Genomic DNA, 18071 nt, shown 5'->3' on the forward strand with positions numbered 1-18071 from the left:
TCTTTGGCAATGAGTTCCACAGATTCACCACCCTCTGGCTGAAGAAATTCCTCTTCATCTCAGTTTTAAGGGAGCGTCCCTTCACTCTGAGGTTGTGCCCTCATGTTCTAGTCTCTCTCACTAGTGGAAACATCCTCTCCATGTCCACTCTATCTAGGCCTCTCAGCATTCTGCAAGTTTAAATTAGATCCTCTCATCTTTCTAAACTCATTCAAGTAGAGACCTAGACTCCTCAAATGACAACCCTTTACTCCTGTCTCATTGAACATATCTCGAACCAGGGGATACAATCTCAGAATATGTGTAGGCTGTTTAGGAATAAAATGAGGAGGAATTTCTTCAATCATTGGTGGTGAATCTTTGAAATTCAGAGGCTCAATCATTGAGAATGTCTAGAACAGAGACAGATAGGCCTTTTGATAGTAAGTACATCAAGGGACATGAAAATAGTGCAGAAAAATGGCATTTTAGTGAATATCATCCATGATCTAATTGGTGATGCAAGCTCAAGGGATCAAATGATCTACATCTATTTCTCTATTTCTATAAAGCTGTCAAAGAACTGCAAAATTTATTGGAACTGTCAAAGCTCATTGGACCTGTCAAAGAATTTAACTCTGCTAAGCCTTATATTAAAAAGTGCTGAGCTGTGAGATGTTGGAGGTCCGTGACGCTCCTAGCATCTTAGATGACTACATCTGCAAGAAGTGCACCCGATTGCCAAATGGCCTCCTTCTGCACTGTAGAGGTTCTATAATAGGAATTCAGGACTGGCACGTTCCTGTAAGGATGCAGGACAAGTATGACAAGTTTCGGGAACCTTGGATAACGAGAGAAATTGTAAGCCTAGTTAAAAGAAAATTGAAGCATTTGTCAAGGCTAGGAGGCTGGGAACACACAAAGCGAGTGTGAAATACAATGAAAGTAGAAAGAAACTTAAGCAAGGAATCAGGAGGGCTAAAAGGGGGTATGAAAAGTCATTGGCCAGCAGGATTAAGGAAAATCTCAAGGCTTTTTATACATATATAAAGAGCAAGAGGGCAGCCAGGGAGAGGGCTGGCCCAGTCAAGGATAGCAGAGGGAGTCTATTTATGGAGCCAAAGGAAATGGGTGAGGTATTAAATGAGTATTTTGTGTTAGTATACACCAAAGAGAAGGACTTGGTGGATGGCGAGTCTGGGGAAGGGCGTGTAGATAATTTGGATCATGTTGAGATCAAAAAGGTGGTGGTATTGGGGTTTTTGAGAAACATTAAGGAGACAAGTCTCTAGGGCCGAATGGGATATATCTCAGAATACTAAGAGAGGCAAGGATGGAAATTGCTGAGATCTTGCGAGAAATCTTTGTATCCTCACTGGCTACAGGGGAGGTCCCAGAGGACTGAAGAATAGCCAATGTTGTTCCTTTGTTTATGCAAGGTTGCAAGGATAATCTATCTTTACAGGCCGGCGAGCCTTACATCAGTGGTAGAGGAATTATTGGAGAGGACTCTTCAAGACAGGATTCACTCCCACTTGGGAATAAGCGGACATATTAGTGAGAGGCAACAAGGTTTTGTGAAGGAGAGATCGTGTCTCACTATCTTGATGGAGCTTTTTGAGGAAGTGACGAAGATGACTGATGATGGAGGAGTAGTACATGTTGTCTACATGGACTTTAGTAAGGCCTTTGACTAGGTCCCTCATGGCAGACTGGTACAAAAGGTGAAGTCACACAGGCTGAGAGGTGAGCTGGCAAGATGGATACAGAACTGGCTGGGTCATAGAAGGCAGAGAGTAGCAATGTAAGAGTACATTTCTGAATGAAGGGCTGTGACTACTGGTGTTCCTCGGGGTTCAGTGCTGGGACCTTTGCTGATATGGTTTAGAGGAAAAAATAACTGGTTTGGTTACCTGTTATGGACACAAAGGTTGGTGAAATTGCGGATAGCAATGAGGACCGTCAGAGGATACAGCAGGATATAGATCAGTTGGAGACTTGTGCAGAGATGACAGATAGTGTTTAATCGGACAAATGTGAGGTAATGCATTTGGAAGGTCTAACAGACATGTGTAATATACAGTAAATGGCAGAACCCTTAAAAGTGTTGATAGGCAGAAGGATCCGGATGTACAGGTACACAGGTCACTGAAAATGGCAACACAGATGGAGAAAGTAATCAAGAAGGCATACAGCATGCTTGCCTTGTCCAGCTGGGGCACTGAGTATAAAAATTGGTGAGTCATGTTGCAACTTTATAAAACCTTAGTTAAGCTGCACTTGGAATATAGTCTTCAATTCTAGTCACCGCATTACCAGAAGAATGTGGAGTTTTTGGAGAGGGTACAGAAAAGATTTACCAGTATGTTGTCTGGTATGGAGGGCATTAGCTATGAGTAGAGCCATGGTCAGAGAATCATAGAGGTTTATATAATGGAAACAGCTCTTCATCCCAACTTCTCCATGAAGCTTGTCCCAATTGCCTGCGTTTGGCCCATGTCCCTCTATATCCATCTTAGCTATGTAAATGCCTAAATGCATTTTTAAAAACAAAATTGTACCCACCTTTACTACCACCTCTGGCAGCTTGTTCCAGACACTCACCACCCTCTGAAAAAATTGCCCCTTTGGATCCTCTTGTTTCTCTCTCCTCTCACCTTAAACCTATGCCCTCTAGTTTTAGACTCCCCTACCTTTGGGAAAAGATGTTGACTATCTAGCTGATCTATGCCTCTCATTATTTTATAGACCTCTATAAGATCATCTCTAAGACTAAGTTCAAGAGAAAGAAGTCCCAATCTATCCAGCCTCTCCTTATAATTCAAACCATCAAGTCCCAGCAGCATCCTAGTAAGTCTTTTCTGAACTTTTCCTAGTTTATTAATATCTCTTCTATAATAGGGTGACCAGAACTGTACACGTATTCCAAGTGTGACCATACCAACATCTTGTACAACTTCAACAAGATGTCCCAACTCCCGTATTCAATGTTCTGACCAATGGAACTAAGCATGTCGAATGACTTCTTCACCATCCTGTCCACCTGTGACTCCACTTTCAAGGAGCTATGAACCTGAACCCCTATATATTTTTCTTCTATAAGTCTACCAACACCCTACCATTAACTGAGCAAGTCCTGTCCGGGGTCGATCTACCAAAATGCATCACCTCACATTTATCTAAATTAAACTCCACCTGCCATTCATCAGCCCACTGGCCCAACTGATCAAGATCCCGTTGCAATCTCAGATAATCTTCTTCACTGTCCACTATGCCACCAATCTCGATGTCATCTGCAAAATTATTAACCATGCCTCCTAAATTCTCATCCAACTTATTAATATAAATAACAAATAACAGTGGACCCAGCACTGACCGCTGAGGCACATCGTTGGTCACAAGCCTCCAGCTTGAAAAACAACTCTTTACAATCACCCTCTGTCTTCTGTCATCAAGCCAATTTTGTACCCATTTGGCTACCTCACCCTGGATCCCATGAGATTTAACTTTATGCAACAACCTACCATGCAGTACCTTGCCAAAGGCCTTGCTAGATTCCACGCAGACATCAACTGCGCTGCCCTCATCTATCTTCTTGGTTACCCCTTCAAAAAACTCAAATCAAATTTGAGACATAATTTTGCACTCACAAAGCCATGCTGACTGTCCCTAATCAGTCCTTGCCTCTAAATGCCTGTAGATCCTGTCTCTCAGAATACCTCCCAAAGATTATCCACTACAGATGTTAGGCTCACTGGCCTGTAGAGAATCATAAAATCCACACAGTACAGGAGGCTGCCATTTGGCTCATCGAATCTGTACCAACCCCAATTCCACCCAGGCCCTATTTCCACAAACCCACACATTTACCCTACTAATACCCCTGACACTAGGGTCAATTTAGTATGGCCAATCAACCTAATCCACACATCTTTGGGCTTTGAACCAGGGCAGGACTTAGTCAGTTAATAGTAAGGTGTTGGGAAGAGTTATAGAACAAAGCCTGTAGCTCCTAGGTTTTCCCCTGCAGTCCTTTATAAACAAAGATGTTGGAGAATCTTGGTTTGTTCTCACTGGAATGACAAAGAAGTTGAGGGGCGACCTGATAGAAGTCTACAAGATTATGAGAGGCGTGGACAGAGTGGATAGTCAGAAGCATTTTCCCAGGGTGGAAGAGTCAATTATTGGGCGACATTGGTTTAAGGCGCGAAGGGCAAGGTTTAAAGGAGATGTGCGAGGTAGGTTTTTTTTAAACAGAGGGTGGTGGCTGTCTGGAACTTGCTGCCAGGGAAGGTAATGGAAGCAAAAACGATAGTGACTTTTAAGGGGCGTTATAACAAATACATGAATAGGATGGGAATAGAGGGATATGGTACCCAGTGGGGTGGAGGCGGGGAGGGGGGTTTGTTCACACAGGCAGTATGGTCATTGCAGGCTCGGAGGGGAAACAGGCCTGTTCCTGTGCTGTAATTCACTTTGTTCTTTGAGTTAAAAGAAGTACTTTATATTTCACTCTGTCTGCTGACATAAGACTGAGGGCTGCCATTATAGGATCTGTGGATTTTTCAACCTAATATTAGCACATTGGGGTGCTAAGCGAGCAGTTTGATTGACAACACCAAGTGGTCATTGTTGTGTAGGTAGTTGGGACATATGTCCCTTAAGGGTGGGTCAGGTGAGCTGGGATACGAGCTCCACCCAGGGTAGAGCTTGGGAGAGTCAGTGTTAAGACATTCAATAATCCATTCCTTCTTTAAATTATATAAACCTACCTCATGGTCTTTTTATAGCCCATAATGAGACCCAGACATAATAGTTACAGAATAAAAATGTTTGTTTTCCTAAGATTGGAGAATTTCAATTTAAGAATGGCTTTATTTAAAAATGGTGACAAGTATAACTTCTCTATTTTAGCACGGCTGTTGAAGTTTGCCCATTGTGGATACAAGGTGAGTTGGTATGGAAGGAGTGAGGGCAAAGGATGTTGGGTGGGGAAGCACTTGTTTGCACTAAATTATCTAGGGGCTACGAAGAACCATGGGAATGTTGGGGGCCTGGATTGGCTGAGATCCATGGAGTTGGAACGGTTTATTGAATGCCTTAACACTAACACAATCAGCCAAGGCTAACTTTCCCAACCTCTACTTGTGGAGCTTGTACCCCAGGTCACCTGACCAACTCTCAAAGGGGCATAACCCCAACTACGTAACTAACAATAACCACTTGGAGTTTGTAGAATGCCACTGGGAGCTAAGAAAGGCCATATGGAGGATGGGTAGAGGAGCAAAAGATTTGAACTACAAAAGGTTGTGAATGTAACCCAACCCATCACACAAACCAGCCTCCCATCTATTGACTGTCTACACTTCCTGTTGCCTTGGCAAAGCAGCCAGCATAATTAAGGACCCCACACAACCTGGATATTCTCTCTTCCACTGGGAAAGCGGTACAAAAGTCTGAGGTCATGTACCAATTGAATCAAGGACAGCTTCTTCCCTGCTGCTGTCAGACTTTTGAATGGAGCTGCTTTGCACCAAGTTGATTTTTACCTACACCTGAGCTACGACTATAACATTATATTCTGCACTCCTTTCCTTCTATATGAACGGTATGTTTTGCCTGCAAGTGTGTGCAAGAAACAATTCTTTTCACTGTATACTAATACATGTGACAATAATAAATCAAATCAAAAATATGGTGGCACTGGGGTATGAGGGGCATGGGGAGTGCGCAAGAGATGGCATCGATGGGGCTTGAGGAACTTGCAGGATGGGGGTGTTAGGAGTGGGAGGTGAAGGTTTGTGGGATGTTTTATGATTTGTTCATTTTTTTAAACAACGAACAAAATGCTGGTGCACAGAGGCAGCAATTCCTGCCAACCCACCTCCACACCGGGCAGCCCATCCACACTCGTTCCAGCAGCAGTAAGCCCAACATCTAATGCAGCCCACATCTCCAGAACAAAATCTGACCTTCCAAACAAGTCGGATCCATGGAGCTGGGAAACGCCCCATCGCTGTACTCCCAACTCTGGAGCCAAAAAAATCTCCAGCTTATTTCCTTCAAAAAGAGCTGGGCCATTTATCAGCAAAATTAAGGATCACATTTTTACGCACAAGGTAGTGGCGATCTGGAGCTCTGTTTTCTAAAAGACTGCACACGTTGGGTCAATTGAAATCTTTCAAACCAAGACTGATGTAATTTTGTTAGAGTGACAGGATATGAAACAAAAGGTGGATAAATGGAATTGAGATACATATGACAGATTATCTAGCAGAATGAAGAATAGGTTTGGGAAGCTGAAGAGAATGTTCTATGAAAGAGAAACATAAAAATTGCATTTGTGTAATTAATCCACGGAACCTTTTCTTTCTTCAAACGCTGGGGAAAAAAAACCCTCTTGTTATTTATAACAAGAAAGTTAGGAATATTTACCGCAGGAAGGCTGCCAAAGCATTGGTTGCCTCAGTCGTGACTTCAAGGCTGCAGCTGGTCATTGCTTCCTGTAATACAACAATCGCTTCATGCCAAATCGTGAAATTCATAAACAGCTTTATTCCTGTAGGCTGCCTGTAAATGATACATTTATATCGCTTAATTTCACGATTTCACTTACACGTTTAGTGCAAATTGTTATGAATACTTTGAGAAAGAGTACAATATCTCATACAAGGGCGGCATGGTGGTTATCACTGCTGCCTCACAGGGACCCGGGTTAATTCCTGGGTTGGGTCACAGTCTGTGCAGCGTTTATGCTTTCTCCCCATGTGTCCTCTGGATGCTCCGGGTTCCTCCTACAGTCCAAAGATATGCAGGTTTGGTGGACTGGCCATGCTAAATTGCCCCTTAGTGTCAGGAGGACTAGCAGGGGTTACAGGGATGGGGCCTGGGTGGAGTTGTTGTCAGTGCAGGCTCAATGGGCCAAATGGCCTCTTTCTGCACTGTATTGATTCTATGATCATTAAGTGAATAGTGCAACATATATGGTCTCATCAATATAATTTTTAAAAAGCTTATAGAAAATAATTTAAACTTCCAATTAACTTTTCCTCATGGAGATCTCTGGACCCCAATCTTCTTCCATGGGCACATCAGATAGAGCACATGAAAGCAAACTCTGCCCGATATGGAACGAACCCATTGCAATTCTGGAATTCAAATCATTTGAACCTGGAGCAGTGGTAATGGCTGCTGGGCCTTCTGTGTTCTATTTAAAAGCAAAAATTACAGGTCTTTACAAGGTTAGAAAAAGAAAAGGGTCCACTCACTTTCTGCCAGTTTAATAACATTACTGACTCACCTTCTCCGGTAATGTCACTGGACAGGTTAGGAAAATGGATATGTTTGCACCCAGGGTGTAAGCAATTCAGGGGCATAAATTCCAGCTCTACCATTTCAGTTCTCCATTTTTACCAGGAAATGTTAGTGACACAGGTTGTTCAATTAAATCCTACAAAACATAATATGAATGCACAACCTCATACCGACCTGGGTGGCAACCCAAAGATGCCCAACCCAAGCAAAATACTAATGAAGGGTTTGTCTGCATATGTAGCCAGTGTACTGTTTCTAGGTTTTTTGCTACCAGTTTGGCCTGCAGAATTAACTACAGAACAAATTTCAGCAGCCAGTTGGGACATACTCAAGTATAATTTTTTCCAGTGCTGTTGCTACATATGTCGAAATGGCTATTGATGCGTTACAGATGGATTGAAGTGGAAGTCTGCCAGTTACATCCTACTTTCTAATGTCATTAGCATTGCTCCAGGTGCAGATTTGGATGGCTGAAGGAAGCACATTAGTGATGGGAGCAAAGAATCCTGGTTTCATTACATTTAACGAGATAGGGACAATTAAAGAGAAGCATTACAAAGTTTAAGTTTATTTACTGTTGTCACAAGTAGGCTTACATTAACACTGCAATGAAGTTACTGTGAAAATCCCCTAGTCGCCACGGTTCAGCATCTGCTCAGATACACTGAGGGAGAATTTAGCACGGCCAATGCATCTAACCAGCACGTCATTTGGTTTGTGGGAGGAAACTCGCACGGACACGGGATGAACGTGCAGAGTCTGCACATAGTGAGTCAAGCTAGGAACCGAACCCGGATCCCTGGCGCTGAGCGGCAGCTGTGCTAACCACTGTGCCACCATGCCACTCCCAAGGAGGAAAGAAAGAAAAGGAACAAACAAGAAAGGAATAAAAATTTTGAAAGATGAAGACAGCCATAAAGGGCATCTAAAGTCATCAGCAGGTTTTGCCAAAATGAAAGAGACATAAATGAAGGAACAGGAAACCCATAAATATACGACTGGGGGGAAGTTGCACCCACGTTCATGATTGCAAATGGCGATGTGGATGCAAAATACCACAAGGGCTGGAGAACAAGAATCTCAGTAAAAAGTCTGACAACACCAGGTTTTAGTCCAACCAATTTATTTGATAGTAAACGCACAAGCTTTCGAGGTTTCCCTCTTCGTCAGGTGAGGGAAACCTCAAAAGCTTGTGCGTTTACTATCAAATAAATCGGTTGGACTAAAACCTGGTGTTGTCAGACTTTTTACTATGTTTACCCCAGTCCAACGCCGGCACATCCACATCAGAACAAGAATCTCATCAGTGAGATCTCATTTTCAGATTTTCATCGCTAATGATGTAATGAGGTTCCTACCTCGGAAGGTCAGGGACCTTATTTCAATACATTTACATATCATTAGAAGGTTTTCTCACTTTCTTGTCTCCCACATTAGGATTTTTGCTCCTTGCTGACATGATGTCAAATTGGCAAGGTTCACAATAGGTTTCTGAAAATGGCAATGAGGCAAAGGCTGGCAGTGCACAGGCAAGTATAGCCCTGGGGAAAAAGGGACATGGCTGGACAGTATTCCTTGGCAGGTTGGGAGCCTCAGTTGGGGAGGTTCCCGGGTGGTTTGGGGAAAGGGGGGTGGGGGGTGGGAAATGTCTTCGTCAGGTGCCCTTGAGAAACTGCCCCCAGATTGCTGGAGAGCCGACATTGCTGGCTCTGTCGGCCATTATTCACATGATGACGTGAGAAACACATCCAGTTTTTTTTAACTAAGTGCTGGACAATATGGAGAGAAATAAAAGAATATTTCACCCAATGAATCTGCAGATAAGCCCACCTCAACACTGCTTCACACTTCAGTTTGCCTGCAGTACTGGCGAAAAGTATGATCTTCCACTCCATCCCTCAGTATTGCAGCTTGCCTGCAAGGAGGTGCAATCAAGCTTCAGGCTACTATTATTACCCACCCATTTGCCAACTTGAATGCTAATTAGAATTTGCTGTTGGAGCAAATGGCTAATCTTATCTCTGTTGAATACTGAAGGCTACACATGTTCAAAGGTGTTGGTAAAGTGGGGCTCAGGATTTCACTATAACTCTTCTTCCAAGACTAAACTTCTGAAACTTGCATGTTTGGGTTGTCTTTGATTACTAGAGTGGAGATCACATCATGTGGGTTCACACCACTTCCAGTGTAGACAGGAAATCCAGAGTAAATTGAGTTAAAATGTTACTGACAGATGTTCTGAACTTACTACCGGCTCTCCCTACATTCCCACCCCATCTCTCCATTTCTAGCGAGTTGCAAACTTAAAATTGGGACCCTGCTTCTTGTTCAAGAATTTCAGTTGGTGCTTACCGTTTTAAAATCTCTCCAAACAATAGTAGACCTTGCTTCTGGACCTCAACGTTATTCATTCTCATTGTCTCCTTCAAGCTACGAACTAGGGATTCAATACCTGTATTGATACATTTAATTTAATATTGAATATTTATTAAACATATTTATTTAATATTGAAATATCAAAACATCTCCTAGCAACTCCAAGACAACCAATCAGGAATTTGGCCTGAATTCTCCGGCCATTCATGCTGGTGGAATTCTTCGCCTTGCTGGTAACACGCCCCCATCCGCGGTTTCCCACCAGTGTAGGGTGACATCCATAGGAATTTCCATTGACAGCAGCGGGATCAGAGAATCCCGCTGCTAGCAAACAACGCGTCGCCTCCCGCTGGCGGAACACAAGAATGGCTGGGAGGCCAGAGACTCGTGTCCTTGGTGTTTCACGTATGAGCTAAATATGATGAAACTAAGGTTCATAATGTACAGGCTATCAAACAGCTTTATCTGGTCTATAATATGCTGCGTCGAATCTCCTGGTGGTCCTAACAAAAGACCATTTCCAATGCTGAGTGACTGAAAGAGAACAAGGGGGAAGGGCTCAGGATTTTCACTGCTTGCGAAGAGCTACATCCCGTAATTTCACATCACAAAGTATAATACACGAAAGAATGAGACAAAAGAGGGCTAGGTATGGGTTGGCAGCAACCCAGAGTCTTCCAATGCGATAACTTTGCTTCTGTACTCATTCACTGAAGTGGACATTTTTTATAAAAATTTTGTCAGTAGCCTTCAGCAGATCTTTTAAGGGATATTGTCTAGCTAATGTAGAACTGCAACTGGCTTTGCACCTAGTTTTTTTTTTACGCTTAATGCAGAGGGGTTCTAAATAGACACGGAGCATTACATTGATCCAATGCTGATTTCAGGCAGTTGACACACACATGTAAATGGGAAGAACCAACATGATGACATATATGTTATCAGCAGAGATTACAGAATTCATAGAATCCTTACATTGCAGAAGGAGGTTACTCGGCCCAAGAAGTCTGTACTAATCACAATCCTATCCAGGACTCATTCCCATAACCACACACATTTACCCTGCTAATCCCTTTGATACTAGGGTCAATTTAACATGGCCAATCTGCCTAACCTGCACATTTTTGGACTGTGGGAGGAAACCAGAGCACCCAGAAGAAACCCATGCAGACATGGGGAGAATGTGCAAACTCCACATAGACAGTGATCCAAGGCTGGAATTGAACCCGGATCCCTGATGTTGTGAGACAGCACTTCTAACCACTGTGCCACCCTGTATAAACATTATGTGCAAGTCCTTATCTAGAAAACTGTACACTCTGTGCATACCAGTTTCTATCTCATGTGACCAAATAACTTGCGTTGAATGTGGTCCACTTCATGTACTCTGATGCTTTGATACCCTTGTTACAAAGTTATACAAGATACATAATGGAATAGAGGAAGAAAATCCAGCATAAAATGATGCATCAGAGCAGGGTTGTATATGGCAACTTTAAGATATACAACAGGATTTTTTTTCACACAGATGGAGCTGAAGTGAGTCACTAAGAATCATAGTTAAGAACCAATCACAGTATGCATTTATGAATCACTCTTACAAAACAACGTACAAAACAGGAGTAGGTCACTCGGCTCCTTAAGCCTGCTCCACCATTCAATGATCATGACTGATCTGTTCGTGTGAAGTTCCACATTCTCCATCTACCTCCATAACATGAATCTATCCACCTCTGCTTTAAAAATATTCAGTAATTATGTGTCCACTAAGTTCCAAAGTTGCACAATCTTCTGAAAGAAAGATTCTCCCAACATCTGTCCAATAAGGGCAACACCTAGTTTAAAACAGCGCTGTCTAGTTCTGGACTCTCCCACAAAAGGAAACACGCTTTTCATGTCCATCATGTCAATATCATTCAGGATTTTACATACTTCAATCAAATCATTCCTCGCTCTCCTAAACTCTAGTGAAAATCAGCCATGTCTGTCCAACCTATCCTCATAAGACAACCCATTAATTCCAGGTATCAATCTGTAAACCCCCTCTGAAATGCCTTCAAAGCATTCACATCCTTCCTGATCTCACCAAAAACCCGTATAAACATAACATCCTTATGTTTAATTCCTCTCATAATAAAGATACCATTCTATTAATCTTAATTACTCACTGTACCTGCACCTTAACTTTTGTGGCTCTTGCATTAGAATCTGCACCTTACTCCATGTGCCAGATTTTTGCCCATTCACTCAACCTAATGTTAGGAAAACAAATGTTGTCTTAAAGGATTTATATTTGTATTGGTAAACATTAGAAATATGGTAGTTTTAAGTGTGTTCGATGTTTCTGTGCTTGAAAGAATAAAACTTATAGATAGATTCATGCTGGGCAAAGGGGTGTGTGTGTGTGTGTGGAGGGCTAGTTACAATTCAAACTATGATTCCATTGTTCTTAGAGAGGGCAATGGTGTTAGCAGTAATAAACCAGCACAGGTTGCTTAGCAACTGGGGCCTTGTAAGGTAGGGAAGCTGTTAAGATTCAGTTTAGTTAAATTTGATTGCAGCTGGAGATAGTGAGACAAAGGGCAGCTCTCACAGCTCGGTTAGAAGCAATTGGTTTTAGAAGGCTAAGGGGGAATATCTCTCTCAGCCTTGCGAGAAGAAAAGTTAAAAGATGGAGAAATGGTTAAGAAAACGAATGTTCAAAATGTCCAGCTAGTTAAGGAAAGTAGAGAAATTATGAGAAGTTTCCAAGAAGTCTGCAGTTAACGGAAGAGAAAACTGGGAACCAGAACAAATTACTGTTCAGGAATGTCACAATGAGTTGACTAAGCATTGGATTATAAGAGGCCAGAAAGATATCTGCAGTAGTGCTAAGCTTTCTGAGAAATTACTTCAGCTTGGGAGATATTATTTGAAAAGTTGAGGCAATTAATAGCTGGAGCTTGGAGTGTGTATAAAAGCCATGTGTAAAAGACAATGGAAACCTGAAGGGAGAGCTGTAAAACTTGAAAGCAAAAGCTTGGTGGAAGCAGCAGAGGGAAAGCATTATTTAAAAGAAGATCTGAAAGTATGACTTTTGAAAGCAGAATTTGAAACCACTTGTATGAAAGCCAGAGCTCAATGAGGCAAGGTGAACATAGAACAGTTCAGCACAGTACAGGCCTTTCGGCCCTCAATGTTGTGCTGAGCTACGTCCGAACCCAAGATCAAGCTAATCCACTCCCTATCATTCTGGTGTGCTCCGTGTGCCTATCCAATAACCGCTTGGAAGTTCCTAAAGTGTCCGACTCCATGAGGTGGCTCTTGGTATAAGAATCATCTGGAGTGATTTTGAGAAGAGAAATCCACAGATATTCACTATGTTGAGAGAGGAGTGTGTCTTACCATAGTCATCTTGTCTTCTTAAAGGGGACTTTGTGTGTTAATGAGACCATGGCTGTTTAAGATGTGCTTTGTAATCAGGTTAATCCTAAAACCTGAGTGCAATTGTAAAGCTAAAGGGGGTATAAAAGGAGTATTGTAACATAATCCAATTTATTCATGTTTAATCAATGCTTTTTCTTGTTGCTAAAACTGATTAGTGGTCTTGTGATTCTGTTCCTCCACCTTTTATAAAAGGAATTAAAAATTATGTCTTTTGGAGCAAAGGTTCCCATCTAGTTATCAACGATCCATATCCATCTCCAAACTCTGCATACTTCCTTCACAACATACTTCCCAACCTATGTTTGTGTGTCATCTGCAATTTTAACAACCATACCATTGCTCCCCTCACATAAGTCACTGATGTCACTTGTAAAATTGTAAATGTAAAATCCAGCATAAGTGGCAGAGAGATTTGAGAGAGGAATATTCTGGGAGACGTCACCACAGTAACCCTGACTGTACAGTGGTACAGGAAGAATCCCTCCAGAGACAAGATAAAAGCAAGGTGTGGTTTTGCCCTGTTGCAGTAGTAGAGGACACAAGGGAAAGAGCTAATTGGTAAATAGAAAGGTCGGGGAAGATGTTTATTCCTGTTTGGCTTCAGAGCAGCAAGGGAATTGTGGCCAAACCCTGGTTTACGAGAGAAATTAGAGACAGTATCAGATTCAAGGAAGAAGCATACAAATTAGCAAGAAAAATCAATAGGATTGAGAGCAGTAAAATAGTAAATAGTAAAAGGAAAAACGTTTAAAAATACAGTTTGTTCATAACTCTCTATACTGAGAAAAAGTAATTTCTGTATAAGCCAATAAAAGTGTCAATCATCCAGTCCCTTGAAAGTATCAATAACAAAAAGCACAAACCCTCAAAACCACTTAAGGAGAGAACTCACACATCCATTACGCTTGTTGAAACATCAGCAGCCCAGATAAAACACTGTTTGACTGAAAGCTCTGGCTCTTTGCTGTCAGTTTGGCCATGTAGTCAATAGTGGAGAGGGTAGCTGTCAGCTCCAGATTATTAGTACCACAAGTACATTAACACTGCAATGAAGTTATTGTGAAAATCCCCTTGTCGCCACACTCTGGCACCCGTTTGGGTACACTGAGGGAGAATTTTGCACAGCCAATGAACCTAATCTGCACTTCTTTCAGACCGTGGGAGCACCCGGAGGAAACCCATGCAGACTTGGAGAGAAAATGCAGACTCCATACAGACAGTGACCCAAGCTGAGAATTGAACCTGGGTCCCTGGCTGCTGTGAGGTAACAATGCTAACCATTGTGTCACCAAGTGGCAGGACAAGTGGACATTGTGGTCAAGAAAGCATATGGAATATTTTCCTTTCTTGGGCAAGGTACTGAATACAAAAGCAGGAATGCAGTCATGGAACTGTAAAAATCACTGGTTAGGCCACAGCTGGAACTGTGTACCCTGTTCTGGTCACCACATTACAGGAAGGACATAATTACTCTGGAGAGAGTGCAGAAGAGATTTACAAAAATATTGCCAGAGTTTGAAAGTTGCAGCTGTGAGGAAAGATTGGATAGACTAGGATTGTTTTCCTTAGAACAGAAGAGGCTAAGGGATGACCTAACTGAGATGTACAAAATTATGAAGGGCTTAGACAAAGGGGCAGGAAAGACTTGTTTCTTCAGCTGAGGGTCAATTCCAGGGGCATAGCTTTAAGGCGATTAGCAGAATGATTAGAGGGAACATGAAGAAAAACACCCCAGAGGGTGGTGGGTATCTAGAAATCACCACCTAAGTCGATAGTTGAGACCAAAACATTCAACTCATTTAAAACATACCTTGATCTGCATCTGAAATTCTGTAACCTAAAAAACTACAGTCATAGGTGGTCAGAGAAAGGGAGGGAGAGTTTACCTCTACAACATGCCTACCTCCACTACAGAGCTGGCCAGATGCTGACTTTTGACACGAACCAGGCTGCACTCTTTAAAGGCACCCCGATAATCAGCCAGCCCGGGAATGGGATTATGAATCTTGGAATAGGGACACACCCACCAATTTTAAAGGGTTCCTGAGTCACCTCGACTCTGAAAAACCAAGCCAGTATATACTTTAAAAAGATGAAATTAATTGGGCTGAAGAGCATTCTTCTATCACCTCATCTTATAACACAGGTTGCATTATAATGTAGGTGGCATCTCAACTCTCCTCCCCATAGTATAGAATACTGGGGGACATGATATGGAGATGCCGATAGGCAGAGCAGGAAGACTCACAACACCAGGTTAAAGTCCAAAAGGTTTATTTGGATTCACAAGCTTTTTGAGTGCTGCTCCTTCATCAGGTTCTTCCTTCTCCTCCCAGTCACCTGAGGAAGGAGATGTGCTCCAAAAGCTTGTGACTCCAAATAAACCTGTTGGACTTTAACCTGGTGTTGTGAGACTTCTTACATGGCACTGAGAGCAACAGAGCTAAGAGAGTTGGCAAACAACGTTAATTTACCGAGACCTTGCATAATCATAGAATCCCTACAGTGACAAAGGAGGTCATTCGGCCCATCGAGTCTGCACCGATCACAATTCCACCCATGCCCTATCCCCAGAACCCTACATATTTACCCTAATATGTCCCCCTGACACTAAGGGGCAATTTAGGAGAGGCAGAGGTTCTAAATCTATTTAATTTGATGAAGGTAAAGCATCACTGATAAATATGCAAGTAAGGTTAACATGTTTAGTTCCTGCTCCAAAACGAATTAAACAGAAAGCCTTCAGATATTAATTCAGTATAACTGGTTGTGCTATTCAATTTCACAACTGAATTTCCATAATCATACAGGATAGAAAACATTGCATAATTTATTGCTTTTATTTTCACACTTATTCATGTAACATTAAATCATGTTCTTATCAAGTTATTCATTTGACTCACTTTTTTTTAAATCAAGAGGCAGCATGAGGGCACAGTGGTTAGCACTGCTGCCTCACAGCACCAGGGACCTGGGTTCAACTCTGGCCTTGGGTGACTAACTGTACAGTCTGCACGTTCTCCCCGTGTCCGCATGGGTTTCCTCTGTGTGTTCTGGTTTCTTCCTACACTCCAAAGATGTGGGATTAGGTTGATTGACCATGCTAAATTAACCCTAGTTTTTTTTAAGATCCTAAATTACCCTTTATGGCGGTATTTCACCATTTTTTGTCAAACTGCTGGGTGGACTTGAAACTGGGAGAGTTTCAGATAGCTTTTTTGCAATTTTTAGGATGCCCCTTACGCACTACCTGCAAAATTTTGAGCACGTCCATTTCTCGCTGCAGAAGCCCGCTGGGCAGGGCTTAACATGCCCAAAACCCTGCATCTCCAATCAGAGCCTCCAACTGCGCGTGCGCAAAAAAATGCTGCTCCCCTGCCAGATCCCTCCCAGGCCGGATAATGCCACCCCGCTGGTGCCCACATACATTAGACCACCCCCCCACAACATTACTGACCCTGCGGCACCCACTGCCGCTCCCCCTCAACATCCAACTACAGGTAGAGTGGCAGCAGCACCCCAATGATCGCAGACAGAGTGCCATTTTTCCCTGACTCCGATAGATGTATGATACCTCCCTCTCTCCTCTGCCCCTAACCATTATAGAGGAACAGATTCAAACCCCTTCCATCCCGCCGCCCCCACCCCCATCAGCACACCTGCAAGTGCTCACTTGCCTTCCCCGCAACGCTAACAGGCAAACTGCATTGAACTTGCTGGAACACTCTTCCAAACTGCCTGTAGCTGAAATGCCCTAACAAGGAGCAGCTCCGCAAAAACCCTAAGGATGGATTGCAGGCAGGCAATACAGGAAAAAAATGACAAATTAGTCAGTGCCAAATACATGGAGGGTGACCTCAGCAGGTTCCTGCAGAGGCAAGGCACAGGGACGCAGATCAAGGTGACAGCAAAACAGCCTGGGAAGTAGTTGCCACCTCAGTTAGTGCCATGGCACTGGCCCCCAGAACAGGGAGCTAAAAAGTCAATGACCTCATCCGGGCAGCAAGGGTGCTTAACCCCATTTAGCATCTTCCCCCAAATCACCCCAGGTCCTCCCTGCATGCTTCCAGCTTCTAACGCCCAAGCACCTCCTTCTCACCCCCCCAGTCTCCCAAGAGTATCACTGCGCTTGGCCTCTGAGGGCACCCCCAACACTCTGGAGTCACACCATCATTTCTTTCATGGCTCCTTCTGTCCCAGTAAAAAGTCTGACACCAGGTTTTGGTCCAACCGATTTATTTGATAATAGACTCACAAGCTTTCAGGTTAGTCCCTTCGTCAGGTGAATCACCTGACGAAGGGACTAACCCGAAAGCTTGAGAGTCTATTATCAAATAAATCGATTGGACTAAAACCTGGTGTTGTCAGACTTTTTACTGTGTTTACGCCAGTCCAACGCCGACATACCCACATCATGAGTCCTTCTGTCCCCACAGAAGAACGTCTGGGCCAAGACAGAGGGTGATGACCCAGACATCCGGGTCCTCACCCCCTTTGAGGAGTGGAGGTTGGAGCTGTCCAAAGTGGAGGACATCCAAGCTACCAGCAGCAGCATGGTTGGGCTGGAGTCAAGAAGTGAGCACCTGTCAATCTTCCACTCAATGACTCAATTATTAGGGACATAGGTTTAAAGTGTGAGGGGCAAGGTTTAAAGGTGATGTATGAGGCATGTTTATTTACACAGATAGTGGTGGGCGCCTGGAACCCGCTGCCAAGGGAGGTCGTGGAAGCAGATACGATAGAGACCTTTCAGGAGCTTCTTGACAATTACAAGATGGGATGGGATGGAACATGATGCCCAGAAGGGTAGAAGACTACAAATCAGACGGGCAGCCTGGTCACTGCAGGCTTGATGGGCCGAAAGGTCTGTTCCTGTGGTGTAATTTTCTTTGTATTTGGTTCTATGTTCAATGGAGAAATGCCAACCAACTTTCTGGTATCTCGGATTCCTCTTCCTCCCTTGCACTTAACCTTGT

The 18071-nt window shown here is 43.1% G+C and overlaps 1 protein-coding gene across 1 annotated transcript in view; it reads right to left on the bottom strand.

Moving 5' to 3' along the window:
• The window catches only part of mei1 (meiotic double-stranded break formation protein 1), a 117068-nt gene that overhangs the window by 36814 nt on the left and 62183 nt on the right, over positions 1-18071 (bottom strand). The window contains exons 11-12 of the mRNA XM_080217361.1: positions 9646-9745; positions 6415-6549 (exon numbers count right to left, since the gene is read on the bottom strand). Of these exons, the coding sequence (XP_080073487.1) occupies positions 6415-6549; positions 9646-9745 (235 nt within the window). The remainder of the gene's footprint in view (positions 1-6414; positions 6550-9645; positions 9746-18071) is intronic.

Source organism: Carcharhinus amblyrhynchos, chromosome 35 (assembly GCF_965287045.1).
Source record: "Carcharhinus amblyrhynchos chromosome 35, sCarAmb.v2.hapA, whole genome shotgun sequence".
Classification (NCBI taxonomy): domain Eukaryota; kingdom Metazoa; phylum Chordata; class Chondrichthyes; order Carcharhiniformes; family Carcharhinidae; genus Carcharhinus; species Carcharhinus amblyrhynchos.